Here is a 17,613-nt window from a genome sequence, read left to right as displayed (position 1 = left end):
TCTACAAAGATGAATAAAAATGTTTCTACCTCAAAGAAATTTAGAAGTAGAGACATAAGTGTGCATGCCCACACATACATACCATGTATGAACTCAACATTCACAATAAAAATGAAAAGTGATAAGTAGACAAAGAATTATGCAGGTAAAAGAGAATGTTACAAAGTCAGAAGTAAACTAAAAAAATATTACTCATTTCTAGTAGAAGTAAAATTAGTTAACCATTCTTAAAAAATAGAACAAGTTGCTTTCTTTCTATTTTAACAAGATAATTACTGGCCTAGAACTGCTTGTTAAACTGTGAGCCAACAGTTTAATAAACAAGATGTGCTTTCTTGTGTGAGTTTATTCCTGGAACCTCTCATTGTTTAGTGATTATAACATTTCTCACTGAGGCAATGACAAAAATCTATGATGACTACACATTACTGAAGCACAGGTTGATTGTATTGCTGTTAAACTGCTATGAATTGACTACCATTGTAATTAAAGGGTTTTTTTCTCAAACCAGATAATGTCTTCCATGCATTTAGCTTTCAAGTTAATGAATGGATGAATGAGGATAAGTCCTAAGGTTTTTTGCATCGAACTCTAATACACCATTGCCTTTGAAATAGGCTGTCAGAGGAGTTACATGTATATTGTATAACATACACAAAAAAAGCAGAGAATAACTTAAAACACTATGTCTATCTAAACCGAAATAAGGCCAAAATTGTCTTTGTAATGTATGATTCTTAATGATCAGAAGTGATGAATGATTTTGACATAAACTGTTTGTCTTCAATAAGAAGAAATCAAATTATTTGATTTGATTAATCAAATAATCAATACAGATTCACCTCTTTCCTGAGTACACAGCAACTCTCGGAAAGATTTTATTTTCATGCTCATCTTTTAGAGAAGAAAGCTATAATTAATAGGACTAGTAATAAACAGAATTATGGATCACAAATCCTATATCCTTATATTAGGCAGATGCGTAACCAACTGAGCCACACGGGCACCCTGAGCAATAGTATTTTGAACAAGTAGTGGTGACCTAGAATAGCAAAAAGGGAGGGGCCAAGTGATAAATACAAAAATCACTCTTAGGAGAAAGACTGAAGGGTCAAAAAGCAGAGTTGCTAAATAACATTGTGCTGCCCACGGGGTCAGTGGTAGTAGAGACTAGAGGGTAGAGCATAGGGTGTGATAGCTCTCAAGAACTATTTTTGAGCCTGTATGATAACATGTTTGTGTGGCCTTTACACTTTAGAAAACACATTCACCTCTTTCCTGAGTACACAGCAACTCTCGGAAAGATTTTATTTTCATGCTCATCTTTTAGAGAAGAAAGCTATAATTAATAGGACTAGTAATAAACAGAATTATGGATCACAAATCCTATATCCTTATATTATCTCTTTTGTGTATAAGGAACTCCGTAATAGGTACAGAGCAAATCAAACTATTTCTTGATAACTGACCTGTATTGCATTTTTCACTTTACAGAAGATTAATCTATATATTATCCTCTTTGTGACAATGACCTTTTGAGACAATAGCTCAAATATTAAGGAAACTTTAGCCCCCTGAAAAAAAACGTAAAACAACAGTAGACTGACTCTAACACAGCATTTGATCTGGGCCTTTGTTGCTCAGGAAAGAAGGGATTTCATTCAGGTAGGAAGATCAGGAAAATCAGCTAGGATTACAAACATAACCCCAACAAATTGATATACAAAGCCAAATGAGGGCTACTCATCTTTTAAGTTCTGACCCTACATGAGCTCTCTGAAAATCTTCCATGCTTCTTTGATCAAAGATTTTCCAGAGGGGGGAAAAAAATAATATTACTTTCAACATTAAAAAGTAAGGGTTCCCAGAGAAAAAATATTTCTGAAATCATTAGAGAAGAAATGTATATGTCAGATCAAATGAATTTCCAAAATAATATTAATCCTAAGCAAAAATACAGTTGTGTATTATAACAAAAAATAAACATAATGACCTAAAATTGAGAAAGTCTGGCTTCAGGAAAAGTTGTAGAACTCAAGACATTTTTCCTGTAAAAATTTTCCTGTACATTTATTCTGTATAGGATAATAATTGTCCAATCCCAAACATCCATTCTTCTCTCATCGTCTAAATACTAGAACCAGATCATGAGAACAATGGTATTTTTTTTTAAGATTTTATTTATTTGGGAGAGAGAAAGCATGAGCAGAGTGAGGGGCAGAGGGAGAAGCAGACTCCCCACTGGGCAGGGAGCCAGACATGGGGCTCAGTTCCAGGATCCCGGGATCATGACCTGAGCAGAAGGCAGATGCGTAACCAACTGAGCCACACGGGCACCCTGAGCAATAGTATTTTGAACAAGTAGTGGTGACCTAGAATAGCAAAAAGGGAGGGGCCAAGTGATAAATACAAAAATCACTCTTAGGAGAAAGACTGAAGGGTCAAAAAGCAGAGTTGCTAAATAACATTGTGCTGCCCACGGGGTCAGTGGTAGTAGAGACTAGAGGGTAGAGCATAGGGTGTGATTAACCTCAGAAGATTCAAAACTTCTTCAGTGCTCAGACTAGTCTGATCATCACAGCTTTTTCTCCGTTGGTTCTGGTTATAGGTGTGTAGGTATGGTTAAAGGTCAAGAACTGTATGGGATCCCTGGGTGGCTCAGTGGTTTAGCGCTTACCTTTGTCCCAGGGCATGATCCTGGAGTCCTGGGATGGAGTCCCACATCAGGCTCCCTACATGGAGCCTGCTTCTCCCTCTGCCTGTGTCTCTGCCTTTCTCTCTGTGTCTCTCATGAATAAATAAATAAAATCTTAAAAAAAAAAAAAAAAAAACTGTAGAGGGAGCTGATGTGTAGAAGGAAGGTGAGATGAATAAAACCTAGCAATTTTCAGTAACAGTTAAGTTCAGCACACGTTTGGTCTGTATCTCTTGCCTGGTTTGCCTGCCTTTTATTTATTTTATTTTATTTTTTTTTCCGATTTGCCTCCCTTTTAATCCAGATACTTGGATCATCTTCTCCAGATTAGACTTTTTTGGTTAAGTTTGACAATAATCACTTTAGAGTCTTCACAGGACTTCCTATGCTAAAAGCAATGTAGACATCAGAGAAAAGGGAATTTATGCTACTTGCTTTCATGTGGACATTCACATTTACAAAGATAAATAATGTAGCTTTAAAATTAGAATATACATCATCACTAACATTAGTTATGTTGTTCAGTGGAGAAAACAGAAACTAACAAGTTGATAGGAAAACATCTCAGAATGCATGGGCTGGATCTATATGTGAAAAGTAAATGTGAAGTAAAAGAGCCTAGATTCTGTCATTTTAAGATGCCTGTAATTAATTATTTTTAGCCTTTTTGGAACCAAAAAGCTCCTCTGAAATGGAGCTTCAGCCCCAGAAGTTTTTCACTGTTATTCCCTAATCGGACCACACCTCTTGCTTCATGCTTACTGTTGTTGTTATCTTGACCTATTCACGCTGAAGAGCGTGCAGTCTCCTTTTCTGTACTGTTGCACATTCACGTAGTCCTTTGGAGTGTGCAAAACATTTCCCAAGTATAAACTCTGTTAATCCTCACAGCAAACCCCAGAGGTAGGTATTCTCATGAAAGCTTTTATATAGAGGAAGAAAGGTTGACCTAATGTGTTTAAATGTCTTGACCAAGTGGCCAAAACAGACTCAATCCAAGTGCTCATGATTCCACTGGTAAGTAGCTAAACTGGAACTAGAATCCTGTCCTTTGACAGCAGGGTCAGGGCACAACCCTATCCTTCTGCCTTATTTTCAATACATAAACTTCATTATTTGGAGAATTAAAATACAGGAACACATGTATTTATGAGTAACATTTATTAAAATTTTAAACAATTTATAGAAGAGGATATATGCTTATTTATATATCATTTTTACCAGTTTATTGATTTATACGTTAGTTGTATTTGAAAAGATTTATGCCGAGTCAAAATATATGTATATCAATGCTTACTTTCTTTGTAACTCACATTATGAAAAAGACTAGGAAAGCCTCAATTTATTTGGCTCTATCAATGACCTTTAATGCCATAAAACATAAATAAATAACTTAAAATGTAGCATCTCTTAAAACTCAAATAATGGGATAATTGGTAAAATTACAATAACCAAAATGAGTGCAAACCACACAGCTTTTGAGATAGCCACGTTATACATAGGAGCAAGTTAGAGAAGGAGGTACATTAAATGATCTCGTTTATTCAATACCCACTGCTTCTTGATATTTTCACAGGAAATGAAACCAACCACTAGGGGAAATAATTATTATGTTGTCAGCATAATTCCCATCTGGGCAAATTTCTGTAAATGGAATGTGCACACCCTGGTAATTAGAGGGATTCTATTAATGTAGGATGTAGCTTCATTTGTTGAGCACTTATTATTTGCAAATAACTCTACTACACTCATTGATTTCCTATTCCAAACCCTGGAAGTTAAGAAGTAGTTATCCTAATTGTATGGATGAGAAAACTAAGGCACAAGGAGGGTTAACCATTTTGGCTTTGCATCACAAAGCTGGTAAATGTAACACCAGAATTTTATTCTCAACCATTGTAGTTAACCACGTCTGCCAACAGAATTTAGACTCTAATATGTCAGAGTATTGTTCACGTAGACAAGTTGTCTGAAAGACAACACGTGTGCTTTTGTACTTTTTTTCCCTCAGTGAATTTTTGTCTTTTTCACTTAGATTTGAACTTGTCAGTGAGCTTTCTTCATCTTTCCTCCTTGAGTGAACAAGCTCTATGTTTTATGTGATTTTTGCCCTTTGTTTTTGCTGTACTTTTTTCCTCAGAGAGAATGTCCCTATTAGGGACATATATATAGCCAGGAAGATCCATCTACTTAATATGTAAATCTTTATTTCTTTATATACTAGTACCATCTGGACTTCCTAATTTTTGATGATTCCGTTTAAAAATAAATTTACTTACATGAAAATGCACATAGGTATAGGTGCATAATTTACATGACTGAATAAATTAATTCATCTAGAATATTATATTACCTTATCTTCCTCACACAGAGTTTAGCCTTTCATAGACTGTCTTTTCATAGTTTATCCAAATGGCTCATGAGCAACCCAAGGTAGTAGTCATTTGCTTTCTCCCCCCCCCCCCCCAGAAGCTCAGAAGAAGCAATTGGAAGAGAGTATAGAGCTGATCCAAGATGAATGTGTGTCAGAGAATGCAGATCACTCTACAGAGGAGCCTGCTGAAGGAGGGCCAGATGCGGATGGAGAAGAAATGACTGATGGGATAGAGGAGGACTTCGATGAAGATGGGGGTCATGAGCTGGTAGGAACTAAACATTTGGTGTTCACATCCTTTGATAACAGCACCAGCATGTCAGCAGCTCATTCATTCTAAAATAAAGATTAAATATTTGGAGCTTAGTTCTTTATTATATGCATATATGTAAGGCAACATCAGTACAGTGCTTTGCACATAATAAGTGCTCAATACATTTCTGCTAACTTAAAATATGACAGAGAAAATGAATGGCCCATTGAAATATTACATATGAGATTAATTATATTGAAAGTGAAATGAAAGATTGTCTTTCCCAAATGCTCTATCTTGGAAGAAATCTTGCATTTGAGCAGTTATACATGAACTCTATGTGGTTATAATATCCTGGCAACAAATGGCCATCTAGTGGAAGATACATGACTCCCTCTCTTATTAAATAGTGCATTCAGTGATGATAATTATCTTTACTAGCTGTATGGCCAACAGTTGTTTCTATAGTCAGCAGACTAAGATGACCCTTCATATATGGCCAGTTCACCATCCTTGGTGCGTTTGGGAGCCAGTTTTTATGAGCTGGGGATTTAGCCAAGACTAGATTCTTTATATGCTTTATTTTCCTAATGTGATAAACAGAGTATTCATTTCTGATGTCCTTTCCTATATACATACACCAGAGACTTGGTAAATCTATGCTGGTGAAGATGCAATCTCTCATATTTTATCATCCATGAAATTAAATATACTATCTTAAAGGGTTTGACTAATAAAAATGATGAGGGAAAATGTGAGTGTGTGTGTGTGTGTGTGTGTGTGTGTCTCTCTCTGTTGTCAACTCTCAAATATCTGTGGACTGATCATATTAAACTTGACTTATTCCAGGTAGTATCAGATTCTAATTTGTTATAATACCTATTCTTGCTTAACTAATTTTGTGATGGTGTTTGTTGTTTTGGTATGGTAACCACCCTATCAATAGTTTCATTTAGGAAACCCTATATTGATTTTTAACATTACAATTCTGTTTAAATTGTATGGGACCTTCATTTAAACTTTTCACATAGTCGTTAGAGTCTTTAATAACCACCCTTAATTCTCCAAAAGTTGGCATCAGTTAGAAGGACTTGTCCCTTTTTAGGATGGTTTTGATTTCAGGAATCTATTAAGCAGGGACTAAAGTGAAGTACTGACAGATCTTTCAGCTTTTCCTCAAGCTGGACTTTAGTTCAATAACTTAATTTCCTCAGCCCATTCTAATCAGATTTCTGTTTCTACCATTCTATTATGAGTGCTTATGTCAAGGTCTCTGGAGCCATCTGTGTTGCCATTTCCAATGGTTACCTCTTTGTTCTTATTGTCATTTACTTCCTAGCAGAATTTGGCTAAGAATTGATTAGGAGAATTTCTCAGAATTCTTCTTCCATAACCAATTGCTCATTCTCATTTTCCTATGTTATAAACTTTCACTCCTTAGTCACATTTTAAATATTAGAGTAGCCCAGGGCTTTGTCATAGGCTACCTTCTTTTTCTACACACTTTTCCAGGTTGATGTCATTAAATAACAGAGCATTAAATGTCACCTATAGGCCAAAGATTCCTAAATTTAAATTTGTATTACTAATTTCTTCCTGGAATTCCATCTTGAGCATTTAGATGCCTATCTCTTCATAGATTTCCTCCAATAAACAGTTGAAACTCAACATGACCAAAACATTCTTGGTTTTTTTCCAGTCATCTTATCCCTTCCCAGTCTTATTCATTCCAGTAAACAACTTCATTATCCACACAGTTGTTAAAACCAGGAAGGCTAGGATTACCTTTGATTCTCTCCACCCTCCCCCGTTAATTCTACTTCCAAATCATAACCCAAAGCTACTTACATCTCCACTACAGCCAAACTGATTTTCTTGGTTCAGCTCATGCAAACCATTTTCCACACAAGAAAGATAAAAATCTTTATTAACTATACATCAGATAATGTTACTCCCTTGCTTAAAATCCTATAGTGCTTTTTATGACACTTCAAGTCCCCAAGTGTATGAATGTAAATTGTGATGAGATTGGGTGAGAGATGCCAGTGGAGAGAGAGAACTTAATGAAGAGAAAGGGAGAAAATTCCTGATGCTGAAGGGAAAGGAATGTAGAGCACAGGTATATGGGGCTGGCCTTCAACAGGAAGAGGAACATCTTCCATGGCAACTAACTACAATACGTCTGAGGATTTGGTGGCATTGTTTGAGGGAGTTCAAGCACAAACTCTAAGTCAGAGGGGGATAGTCTCTAGAGAGTGAGAAGAGACAGGCAGGACCACAGATTAGAGGAGAATGGAGATTTAAAGAAGCCAGTATGTAAAATTTAGGAGATCACTAATTTAGAAAACATATGAAGATTGACAGCTACTGTTAATAGCCAATTGAGGTTAAAGACAAAGATTTCATACAGTAGTATTTTTCAACATTAGGGTTTATCAGGATTTCCTAGAGAACTTGTTAAAATACAGATTGTTGTATTTCATTGCAAGAGTTTCTGATGCAGTATGCTGAGTGAGTCTGGGACCTCGCATTTCTAACAAGCTCCCAGTCATGCTGATGTTGCCCATCTGGGGACCACACTTTGAAAACCACTGTTGTAGAGGCATCAATCAGCCCAGAGTGTGGGATTTCCTCCGTTGGCTTATCTCAGCCATGATAGAAGCATGGAGAAAGCCAATATATTCAGTTGGATTTTTGTCAGATAAGTGCAAAGAAAAACAATAAATAAAGAGTACTGTGGACATTAGTTAGTAAAGACTGGCTAACTAGATGAATCATGGAATTGAACCTGAGCAGGGAAGTTAAAAACACAGGAAGAGGCTGGCCAGGAGAAAACAGAGGAAGAAAGGTAAAGTCTATGCCTTTAAAGGGAGTGGAAATGAAATTCATATGAGAGAAGTGAAAGCTGTGCTTAGAGGTGGAGATATGTCAGACATGTGACAGTTAAGTGATAAGATCCATAGGAGGCGGTGATGGAAGTGTGATCAGAGCAAAAGTAACTACATATGAAGGATTCAAAGAATTTTGAGGCTCAGTTGCAAGATTGGTCATCTCCATGGGCATGAAATCACTCCACATATCAGATAAAAGTAAAAAAGTAAGTAAAAGAAGGAAAAGAGTGAGACAGTTAGCCAAAAGTAAGCTGCCCTGAAAGAGACAGCACAGCCAGGTTAGCCCCAGATCTGTCACTATCCAATCCAAATGAATCGCCTTAAAACAAATAACTTCTCTGAGTCTCAGCTTTATCTGCAAAATAGTAAGGTTTAGATCAGAAATTTTATTCTATTTTTTTTAAGATTTTATCTATTTATTCATGAGAGACACACACAGAGAGAGAGAGAGGCAGAGACACAGGAGGAGGGAGAAACACTCGATCCTGGGTCTTCAGGATCATACCCTGGGCTGAAGTCGGCGCTAAACCGCTGAGCCACCCGGGTTGCCTAGATCAAAAATTTCAAAATTCTGTTCTGTTCGATCTTTACTCTGAGTCAGTCTGTGTTCCAGGAACACCACATCTGAAGGAATAAGGGTCTCATGTAGCCAAGAGAATAAGTCCAAGCCATGGTGCTTGGTTTACACCCCAAATACACAGAAAGCAACTGACTAGCACTATTGCTGCCTGGAGGTACTTGGGTTTTCCCCCTTACCCCTTGTGTTAGAACTGGGGGCTTAGGATGCTGGAGAATTAAATCCTGTCTCTAATATCTCACTTTTGTTTCTATGACTTGGAAAATAAAAAATGAGGATGAGAAATCTAAATGGAGATTGAGGAGTCCCTTGTAGTGATTGGCCAAAAGAAAACTCGTCTCTGTCTGGTGTCCACTGTTTTCGCCTTTCCAGACCAATGAATCAAATCATCCGTGGTTTCTGAAAAGGAAAGTAAAAGCATACATCTTCTCTTAGAAAGGCAGATCTGATTACAGATTCAGCAAGGAATTGGGTTTTTAGCACACGCAGTAGGAGTCAGAAAGAAGAGCCAGTATCCACATGCTTAGGCAGGTGCTCAGAGAAAAATCTGGAATGAACAGGAAACACGAATTCTTTCTGAAGCAAGGAGATCCAGCAAAATGAGCTAACGGGACAGCGGTGGGTGGTGGTTCCCCTTCATGGAGCATGTGAGGAGCTGAAGGCGTGAGCTGTCCATTCGTGGTCTGGTTCTAAATATCCACTTCTAGAAAGCAATTTCCATGAAGCAGTTCATTCAGCTGACATTTGGGTGACTATTGTATGTGAACCAGGTGCTACAAAAAATGCAAAGACAACTAAAACTATTGCTTTCGGTATGCAATGAAATGTTTAAGTAAATGGTTCCTTTTTTTCGGGTAGCTGAGTGCCCTGCAGAACACTGATTTCCTCGTGTAAAAAAAAAAAAAATAGACTTGCACTTGTCAATTTATAAGAATCCAGCCAGAGCTAAACATCTGTGATTCCACAATCATCTATGCCTACATATTTCATTACCGCATAGAAATTAAGACTTGAACTTCTTTAAAATTTAACTCCTTATTAATACACTATGCATTCACTAGCACACCACTACTATACTCCTGTTTCTGAATAAATCCATTAGCAAATATTTATTGATAGAACACTAATGAATGGCACTGAGGCTTTTGCTAGGGAAATAAAGAAGGAAAATCCTGTTTTCCCTCAGGAAGGATATAAACTGAGGATAAAGCCTATAGATTTTTAAAAAGCAGCATGTTACGGTAAGAACCATACAAAGATACAGTTTACAAATAGGGAATCACACATGGCTAGGATGGTCTAGAAAGGCTCCTGGCAAAAGTCAGATTGGAACTCTATCTCGAAGGATGCCAAATTAAAGTGACAGCATGTGCTAAGGTTGAGAAGAGAATGTTCAAAAAATCAGCCTTCATTGTTCCCAGATCATTTTATAGAATACGTATTTCAAATTCAAAGTTAGAAACTTCATATGATAGGCAGGTAGGGGGGTGGGTGGGTGGGCAGATGGATGGATAGATGATAGATATATTTTGTTTTTATAAAACTACTAGAGACTTCACAAACAAGACATTGACCTTTCAAGCTCTTTTACTTTTTTGATATGCAGCAAAGTTGTTACAGCCTTTTATATAAAATAACATGATCCAAAATAAAAGTAGCCTATGCCGTAATGGAAATATTCTAGAAAAGTAAGTGCTTAAGACTCTGCTAATTCAAAAGGGCAAATGACCTCTACCAGGCTTATGAGAGAAGGCTTCTGGGTACACTCCAGGACACTACAAAGCTGTCAGATATGTTAAAGGGCCTTAGAGAGGTTCTTCATTGTTTTCCAAAGCAAAGTTCTTGGTTGACTTACATCCAAATACCTAAGGTGCTTGCTGAAAATGCTGATATAGATTATCTGGGAAAGAGCCCAGAGATCTGTACTTTTATCAGGCTGAGGTTTGAAACCGCAGAGCTAAACCATCAGTTCACAAAGGAAACTATAGACAAACCAAACATTTAAATGGATTATAAAGAATTTGAGCTCTTTTGAATCCTACTTGTAATTACTTTTGCTTTTGCTGACTACATACAATCAGATCAGGTAAATCTAGTAAGAATCCACAGTAGAATTACCTAGCAGGATTGGGTAACACTTAGGCATGCAGGCTGAGTGCTACGTTGCAATACGTCATTCAGAATTTAAGAGAACATTCTAACTCAGCCAGTCGCCTGGGCTTATAAGGTAGTGAATTTCTGTGCACGGTGGTGAAGGTATGGACCCCAGATGGAACCCCATAGTTGAAGAGACCTCTAAGCAAGCACTCTGATATGCCACTGAAGATCTGAAGTGCGTAAAGCATTCTGATTGCTATTTGGGGTCTTCATGAACAAGACTGAAAATGTCTCCTTGTTTCTGAAACTTTATGGGTTTTTCCCCCCATGAAATCCTTTACCCAGATGCTCCCCTTTATCAACCATGCATCTGTCTCTTTTCATTTCCATCATTTGGGCTGAATGCTAGCTGGGGGACCAACAAGAACTTGGGAGACACACTCCCAAAGGTAGTGTCAACTGAATTCATTAGAAGACTACATCAAAGGAAGCAAGAAGATGGCTATTTCATCTGCTTGATGTGTATTTGCATGCAGCTTTCAGACACCTGCATCTTGAACTCTGTCAATGTATAATTTGGACAGAGTGAGGGGCATGGTAAGCCCTCATGGTTTATGTGTCCTTCAAGGGACCCGGCCTGGGTGGCCTGCTCCTGAAGCATGAATGGCTAGGGCCACTACAGCTAATTGGCCAGCTCTTCTTCTCAACAGAAGTGGGAGATGGGAGGCAAGGGGTGTGACAGGTGCACATCTCTACTTCCCACTGTCCTCTTCAGGGCCTCCGGTCTCTCAGTAATAACTGTTCCTTGTAGTGAACATACTTACTCTGTTTGACATCTCTCTTGACTTCAGTCATTTTTATTTTAGCTACAGAACTATGCCTAGCTCATTAGGATAATTTTTTCCCCCAGGAGGCTTGACGGCTTAGTTGTTTTTTAAAACACAAACTCTGGGGTGCCTGGCTGACTCAGTCAGGAGAGCACTGACTCTTGATCTCAGGGTGATGAGTGGGAGCCCCATGTTAAGCACAGAGATTAATTTTTTTTTTAATGAACTCTCCCTGTAGTTTGACAGAAATAATTCACATCTCCATGACTCTGTACAAGCTGGTTACCTGTGTCCTCCCTGGTCTTGACTTTTTTTCATCTGTAAAAAGCGCTTGGTAATAATCTATGTCTGTCCAGGGACTGCAGTGAGCAACAAATGAGGTAATGTCTAAAAAGCACATGCATGGCACAAAGGAGACAAGCAGTTAAAAATTTGCGAAGTTTGTGGGGTTTCTATATGGCACTGCAACCTGTCAGATCTCTTTCTGTATCTTCCTATCCTGTTGAACGTCATTTATTTAATTTCGCTGACCCTAATGTTTCCTCACCCATCCGGTAGGCTATAAGTTAGGCCACAGTTAGACTAATGACAAAAGGCTTCCAGCCTCACATGGAGCTCTGTGTAGACGCGGCACCTTGCCAGCCCCATCCCCACATCTCTCCCAGTCATTTCCAGGAATCCCAAGAAGTGTCTCATTTGTGCTCAGGCACAGGTCTGATTGTGTGCTCTTGCCGCCTACTGGCTGCCCTCCCCTTGAGGGTGAGGTCTCACCACAGCTTTTGCTGCTTCCCTTGGGAGAAAACATCACCCTCTGCATGAAACAGAACCAGGGTCCACCTTAAAGCTGGAATAGCAGTGCCCCTCTCCCTAGCTCCAAGTTGGAAGGGACACCCAAAGCAAAGCCTAGCGCCACTTGAGGCCCGAACGCACCGACAAGAAGTCCATCATCGAGAAAAGTAGCCACCTGAGTTGTCTGCAGTACATCCCCACTTCTGCAACATGGTTTTCCCAACAGCAGCCAGTTTGCTCCCATTAAGACTTAAGCCAGGTCATGTCGTTTTGTTGGAAACTCCCAAAGAGCTGCCCACCCCACTCAGAGTGGAAACGTGTCCTCACAGTGATCTCCAAAGCCCTGTATTATGTAACCTGCTCTGGCTCCACTTCTCGCCCACTCACACTGGCCTCCGGGCCCACAGGTCTAGCTCCTGCCTCAGAGCCTTGGTGCTTGTCACACTCCTGAGTGGGAGAACAGGAAGGTGGAGTCCAGATCACAAAGGGCCTTGATGCCATGCTTACTGTTTGAAGCTTGGCCCATAAATTTCATGTAATTTGGGAATTGCCTTTATATAAGAGAGAATTAGGATGCAAGGCAACCTAGTGCTCTGCTGCCAGTTTTTCTGAAGTGTAATACAAGTAGGGTTTTCAGATTTAGCAAATAAAAATACAGGACACCCATTTAAATTTGAATTTCAAACAAACTGCATAATTTTTCAATATAATCATGTCCCACATATTACACGAGACATGTTTATAACAAACAAAAACCCTTCTGGTATTTGTCCAAAATTCATAATTCACCAGGGCTTCCCATAATTCATCTGCAAACCTCCATAAAAATTGGTTGAGTACTGGCCTTGAACAAATTATTTAACTTCTTTCAGCCTCTGTTTTGTCATTTATGAAACCGGAATAATCATATCTACCTCATGAGCGGCACTTCAAGTCTCGGGCACACACAGTGTGAGCAAGGAGATTGTTATCATTGCTATTATCATTATCATCTCAGCTTGCAAGTGAATCTTTCAATTAAACCTCACAACATTTCTAGCAACAATTTCCATATGGAACTTTGTTTCTTTTAAATCTGTGAAGATTCCATTTTTTACAAAGCACTTCTTATTTGATAAGAAAGCCTTTGGGAAACAAATGTAATATTCTCAGAAAAATCATACACTGCTTTTATCTTGTTAAATTTTTCTTTGATTTTATACTTGCTGGCTTATTCAATTCAAAAGAATCTCTTTCAAGTCCCCTTCTTATGCTTTCTCTTTTCTTCAAAAAAAAAAAAAAAAGATAATGCTAACTGCAGCCTGTGATGATATGTGGCCTTTATTTTTAGTTGTTGCTGTAGATTTGCTCTCTGGCTCCTATGATCTGGGCGCCAATGTAATGACAGATGGTCAATTGTAGTTTAAAAAAATCCGAGTATGTGAGAAGCCTTACATAATTACATTTCCTATTAGTCATCCAGCCACTCATTCATTAAAACAACAATCAAAAAAAATTTTAATAGAATAGTAGAAACTTGGTAATGTGCCAGATATTGTTAGTTGCTAAAGATTCAAAGAACAAAGCATAGTGGTTTCTGATTTTATAGCATTCTCACTGAGTGGAAGAGGGGAGCGCTGCAGCCAGAACAAATAAACACATATTAACCAGTGTGATAAATACAGTTACCACATGAATCATGACAATAGAGTGTGACAGTAGAGTGTAGAGTGAATCTGAGCTGACTTCAGGAAGGTTGTGACTCTCCTGCTGGTTCTTGGAGAATGAAAAAAGCATGTGCAAGGAACACAAAGAGTTATATGGCATCTCAACAGGGGTAAGAGAATACAGTGGCAAGAATGGCTTGAAATAATTTGGGGTCTATTGAGAATTTGGTTCTCAGATGGTGGTCCCAGAACCAGCAGCATCACACCGTGTGTGAACTTGTTAGAAAAGCAAATTCTCAGGCTCTGACCCAGACTCACTGAATCAGAAACTCTGGAGGTGGAGCTCAGCAATCTGTGTTTTTTAACAAGCCCTCCAGGTGATTCTGATACCTGTGGATGAGAACCACTGGACCACAGCAGTAAGGTTTTCTTTTCTTTTTTTTTTTAATAATAAATTTATTTTTTATTGGTGTTCAATTTGCCAACATACAGAATAACACCCAGTGCTCATCCCGTCAAATGCCCCCCTCAGTGCCTGTCACCCAGTCACCCCCACCCCCCGCCCTCCTCCCCTTCCACCACCCCTGCTTCATTTCCCACAGTTAGGAGTCTTTATGTTCTGTCTCCCTTTCTGATATTTCCCACACATTTCCTCTCCCTTCCCTTATATTCCCTTTCACTATTATTCATATTCCCCAAATGAATGAGAACATACACTGTTTGTCCTTCTCCGATTGACTTACTTCACTCAGCATAATACCCTCCAGTTCCATCCATGTTGAAGCAAATGGTGGGTATTTGTCGTTTCTAATGGCTGAGTAATATTCCATTGTATACACAAACCACATCTTATTTATCCATTCATCTTTCCATGGACACCGAGGCTCCTTCCACAGTTTGGCTATTGTGGCCATTGCTGCTATAAACATCGGGCTGCAGGTGTCCTGGCGTTTCATTGCATCTGTATCTTTGGGGTAAATCCCCAGCAGTGCAATTGCTGGGTCGTAGGGCAGGTCTAGCAGTAAGGTTTTCAAACCTGGGTGTATATAATATCATCAAGAGTCGGTTTTTATATATATATATAAATGCCAATGACAGGGGCCTCAACCTGTAACAATTCAGTCAGCCTGGGGGTGAAGCCAAAGCAAAAATTCAAAGATCTTTCAATGTGTAGCCAGGATTGAGAAGCCTTGAGATAGAGCACATGGTACATGAAGAAGGAGGGCAAATAGGTATTTCACCATAGAGGAAGTAAGCACATGAAAACTCCCTCAAATCATTAGTCTTCATGAATATGCAAATTAAAACTGCAAAGAGGGACACCTGGGTGGCTCAGTGGTTGAGCGGTTGCCTTTGGCTCAGGTCCTGGTCTTGGTGTCCTGGGATCAAGTCCCACATCAGGCTCCCTGCAGGAAGGCTGCTTCTCCCTGTGCCTATGTCTCTGCCTCTTTCTGTGTGACTCTCATGAATAAATAAATAAAATATATATTTTTTTAAACTGCAAAAAGGTAACACAGCATGTCCTCCAGGATGGCCAAACGTGAAATATCAGCAAAGATGCAGAGCACTCAAACTCTCCAACGTGGTTGGTAGGAAGATACAATGTAGTGACCATTTAGAAACGTATGGCAATTTCTTATAAAACTAGACATAGTGGGCCAGAAGTTCAACTGCTAAACATTCAAGAGAAATGAAAATATATGTCTGGAAAGTAACTGTGTAAGAATGTCTTAGCAGCTTTACTCAGAATATCCAAAAACTAGAAACAATCCATCAATCAAAAAATGGGTGTATAAAGTGTGATTATATATCCATACATTGGACACTTTTCAGCAGCAAAAGGGAACAAGCTACTGATAAATGCAACAATGCAGAAAAATCCTTTTAAAAAATTATGCTGAGGGAAAAATGCTTTGTATCAACGAGCACAATACTGCATGATTGCATTTAAATGGACATAGGTTGCCTGCGGGGAGAGGGTTAAGGGCAGGGATTAACTTTCCTGGAATGTCATTCAGTTCCTCATTTGGATGAACACCCACACTGAGTTCATTCCTCAGCTCCAATAATGACCCCTTCTAGAAACCTTCCTGATAGTCCCAGCTAGAGTTAGTGCAATCCTCCAGAGCTCACACAGACTTCTGTTAGAACACTCACTTCATTGTTGCTCTTACTTTTCAAAAAAGTCTTTCTCCAAATAGACTAAAAGCCCCTTGCATTCTGGAGGATGTCTTATGGTTTTGGATCCCTCACGCATAGCACAGTATCCCACATATGGCGGGGGGTAGAGGAGTGGATGAGGTGGGTTAGACAGAGGGATCCTGGATTACTTGATGGTCCTTGACATGCTATGTCATGCTGTATGTATATGCTGTCCCTTCTAATTTGAATACCCTTCCCCACTCTTTATTTTAGCTGGCTGGTTAACACATCCTTGTCACACATGTCATGAATCCATCCCTGAACAAAGCCCCCAAATTGTCCTGGACACATCTGGGTTTGCTTCTTTTTTCTATACATATCTCATCATACTGACTTGCTATATTGTAATTAGCAATTTCCTTGCTTTCTGGCTTATTGATTTGTGAATTTCTCGGGATTTATTTTATTTTGTAGTTTTCCTTAGTATGGTGCTTAGCTCGTGTTAATGTTATAATGTTAATGAATATTTAAAGAAAGAGAGGAAAATGTTTTTAGCTTCCCTCAAACTATGAGCCCCTCCTAATTTTTAAGCACATTTTATTGTGTATTCTAATCAGATTAGGTTCTAAACATTACTTTTGTATGCATGCCCTCTGTGATTTAGAGGATTATTATACAAAGCAGAGAAGCAAACAGTTTTCATTATAACTTAGTCACTAGGTCATTCAGGAAGCATTCTGTGCATCTTAAAGGCACTGAGGAGGAACAACAGAAGGAGGCTTAAAAGCAACACATCAAAGTCAACACAGCACTTTTGACTCTGTTGTGTTGGTTTTTAGTGGTTCTGTATTATTATCTCCCGTGAGTGATAAAAATGCAAATTTAAAGTAACCTGAATTTAGATAGCAAAGCTAGACATCAAGTTATAAAACAAACCAGGAAATAAGCCTCTCTTTCATCCCCAATATGCAATTTTTAAGCCCACAAAAAGCTGAAAGTCACAAGTTCATAAGAATATAAACTTCAGAGGATTCAAAACTAAAGTATGCCCACGTAAGTATGTAGATGCTATGGTTCCACCAGCAGCTAGGACAAGAACGTGGTCATTAACAAATGGGCTTTAGAGTTAACAGCCTCTGAGATGTGAAAAGTATTGTGGTAGACATGTAATTTCCAAACTGCCTGTAATGATGTCAAAAGGCAGCGTAATAAATCTAGAGTGTACATCCAAACAAAATAACTTATTTTCACCATCCCAGAATATCTATACAGTGGAAAACAAAAGAGGAGAGAATAGAAAGGTTCTGAAATCTTAGAAGTGA

At 38.7% G+C, this 17,613-nt stretch overlaps 1 protein-coding gene across 7 annotated transcripts in view; it reads left to right on the top strand.

Moving 5' to 3' along the window:
* Positions 1-17,613, top strand: part of RALYL (RALY RNA binding protein like) — a 709,315-nt gene that overhangs the window by 661,265 nt on the left and 30,437 nt on the right. For 6 of the 7 annotated variants that reach the window (XM_041768615.1, XM_041768623.1, XM_041768616.1 and 3 more), the window contains one exon: positions 5,165-5,337. The exons of the other annotated variant lie outside the window; for it this stretch is intronic. In XM_041768615.1, the coding sequence (XP_041624549.1) occupies positions 5,165-5,337 (173 nt within the window). The remainder of the gene's footprint in view (positions 1-5,164; positions 5,338-17,613) is intronic. 7 annotated transcript variants of the gene reach the window in all.

This window comes from Vulpes lagopus, chromosome 9 (genome assembly GCF_018345385.1).
Source record: "Vulpes lagopus strain Blue_001 chromosome 9, ASM1834538v1, whole genome shotgun sequence".
Taxonomy (NCBI): Eukaryota; Metazoa; Chordata; class Mammalia; order Carnivora; family Canidae; genus Vulpes; species Vulpes lagopus.
Note: the sequence above shows the minus strand (reverse complement) of the source record. Positions and strands in the feature narration are given on the sequence as shown.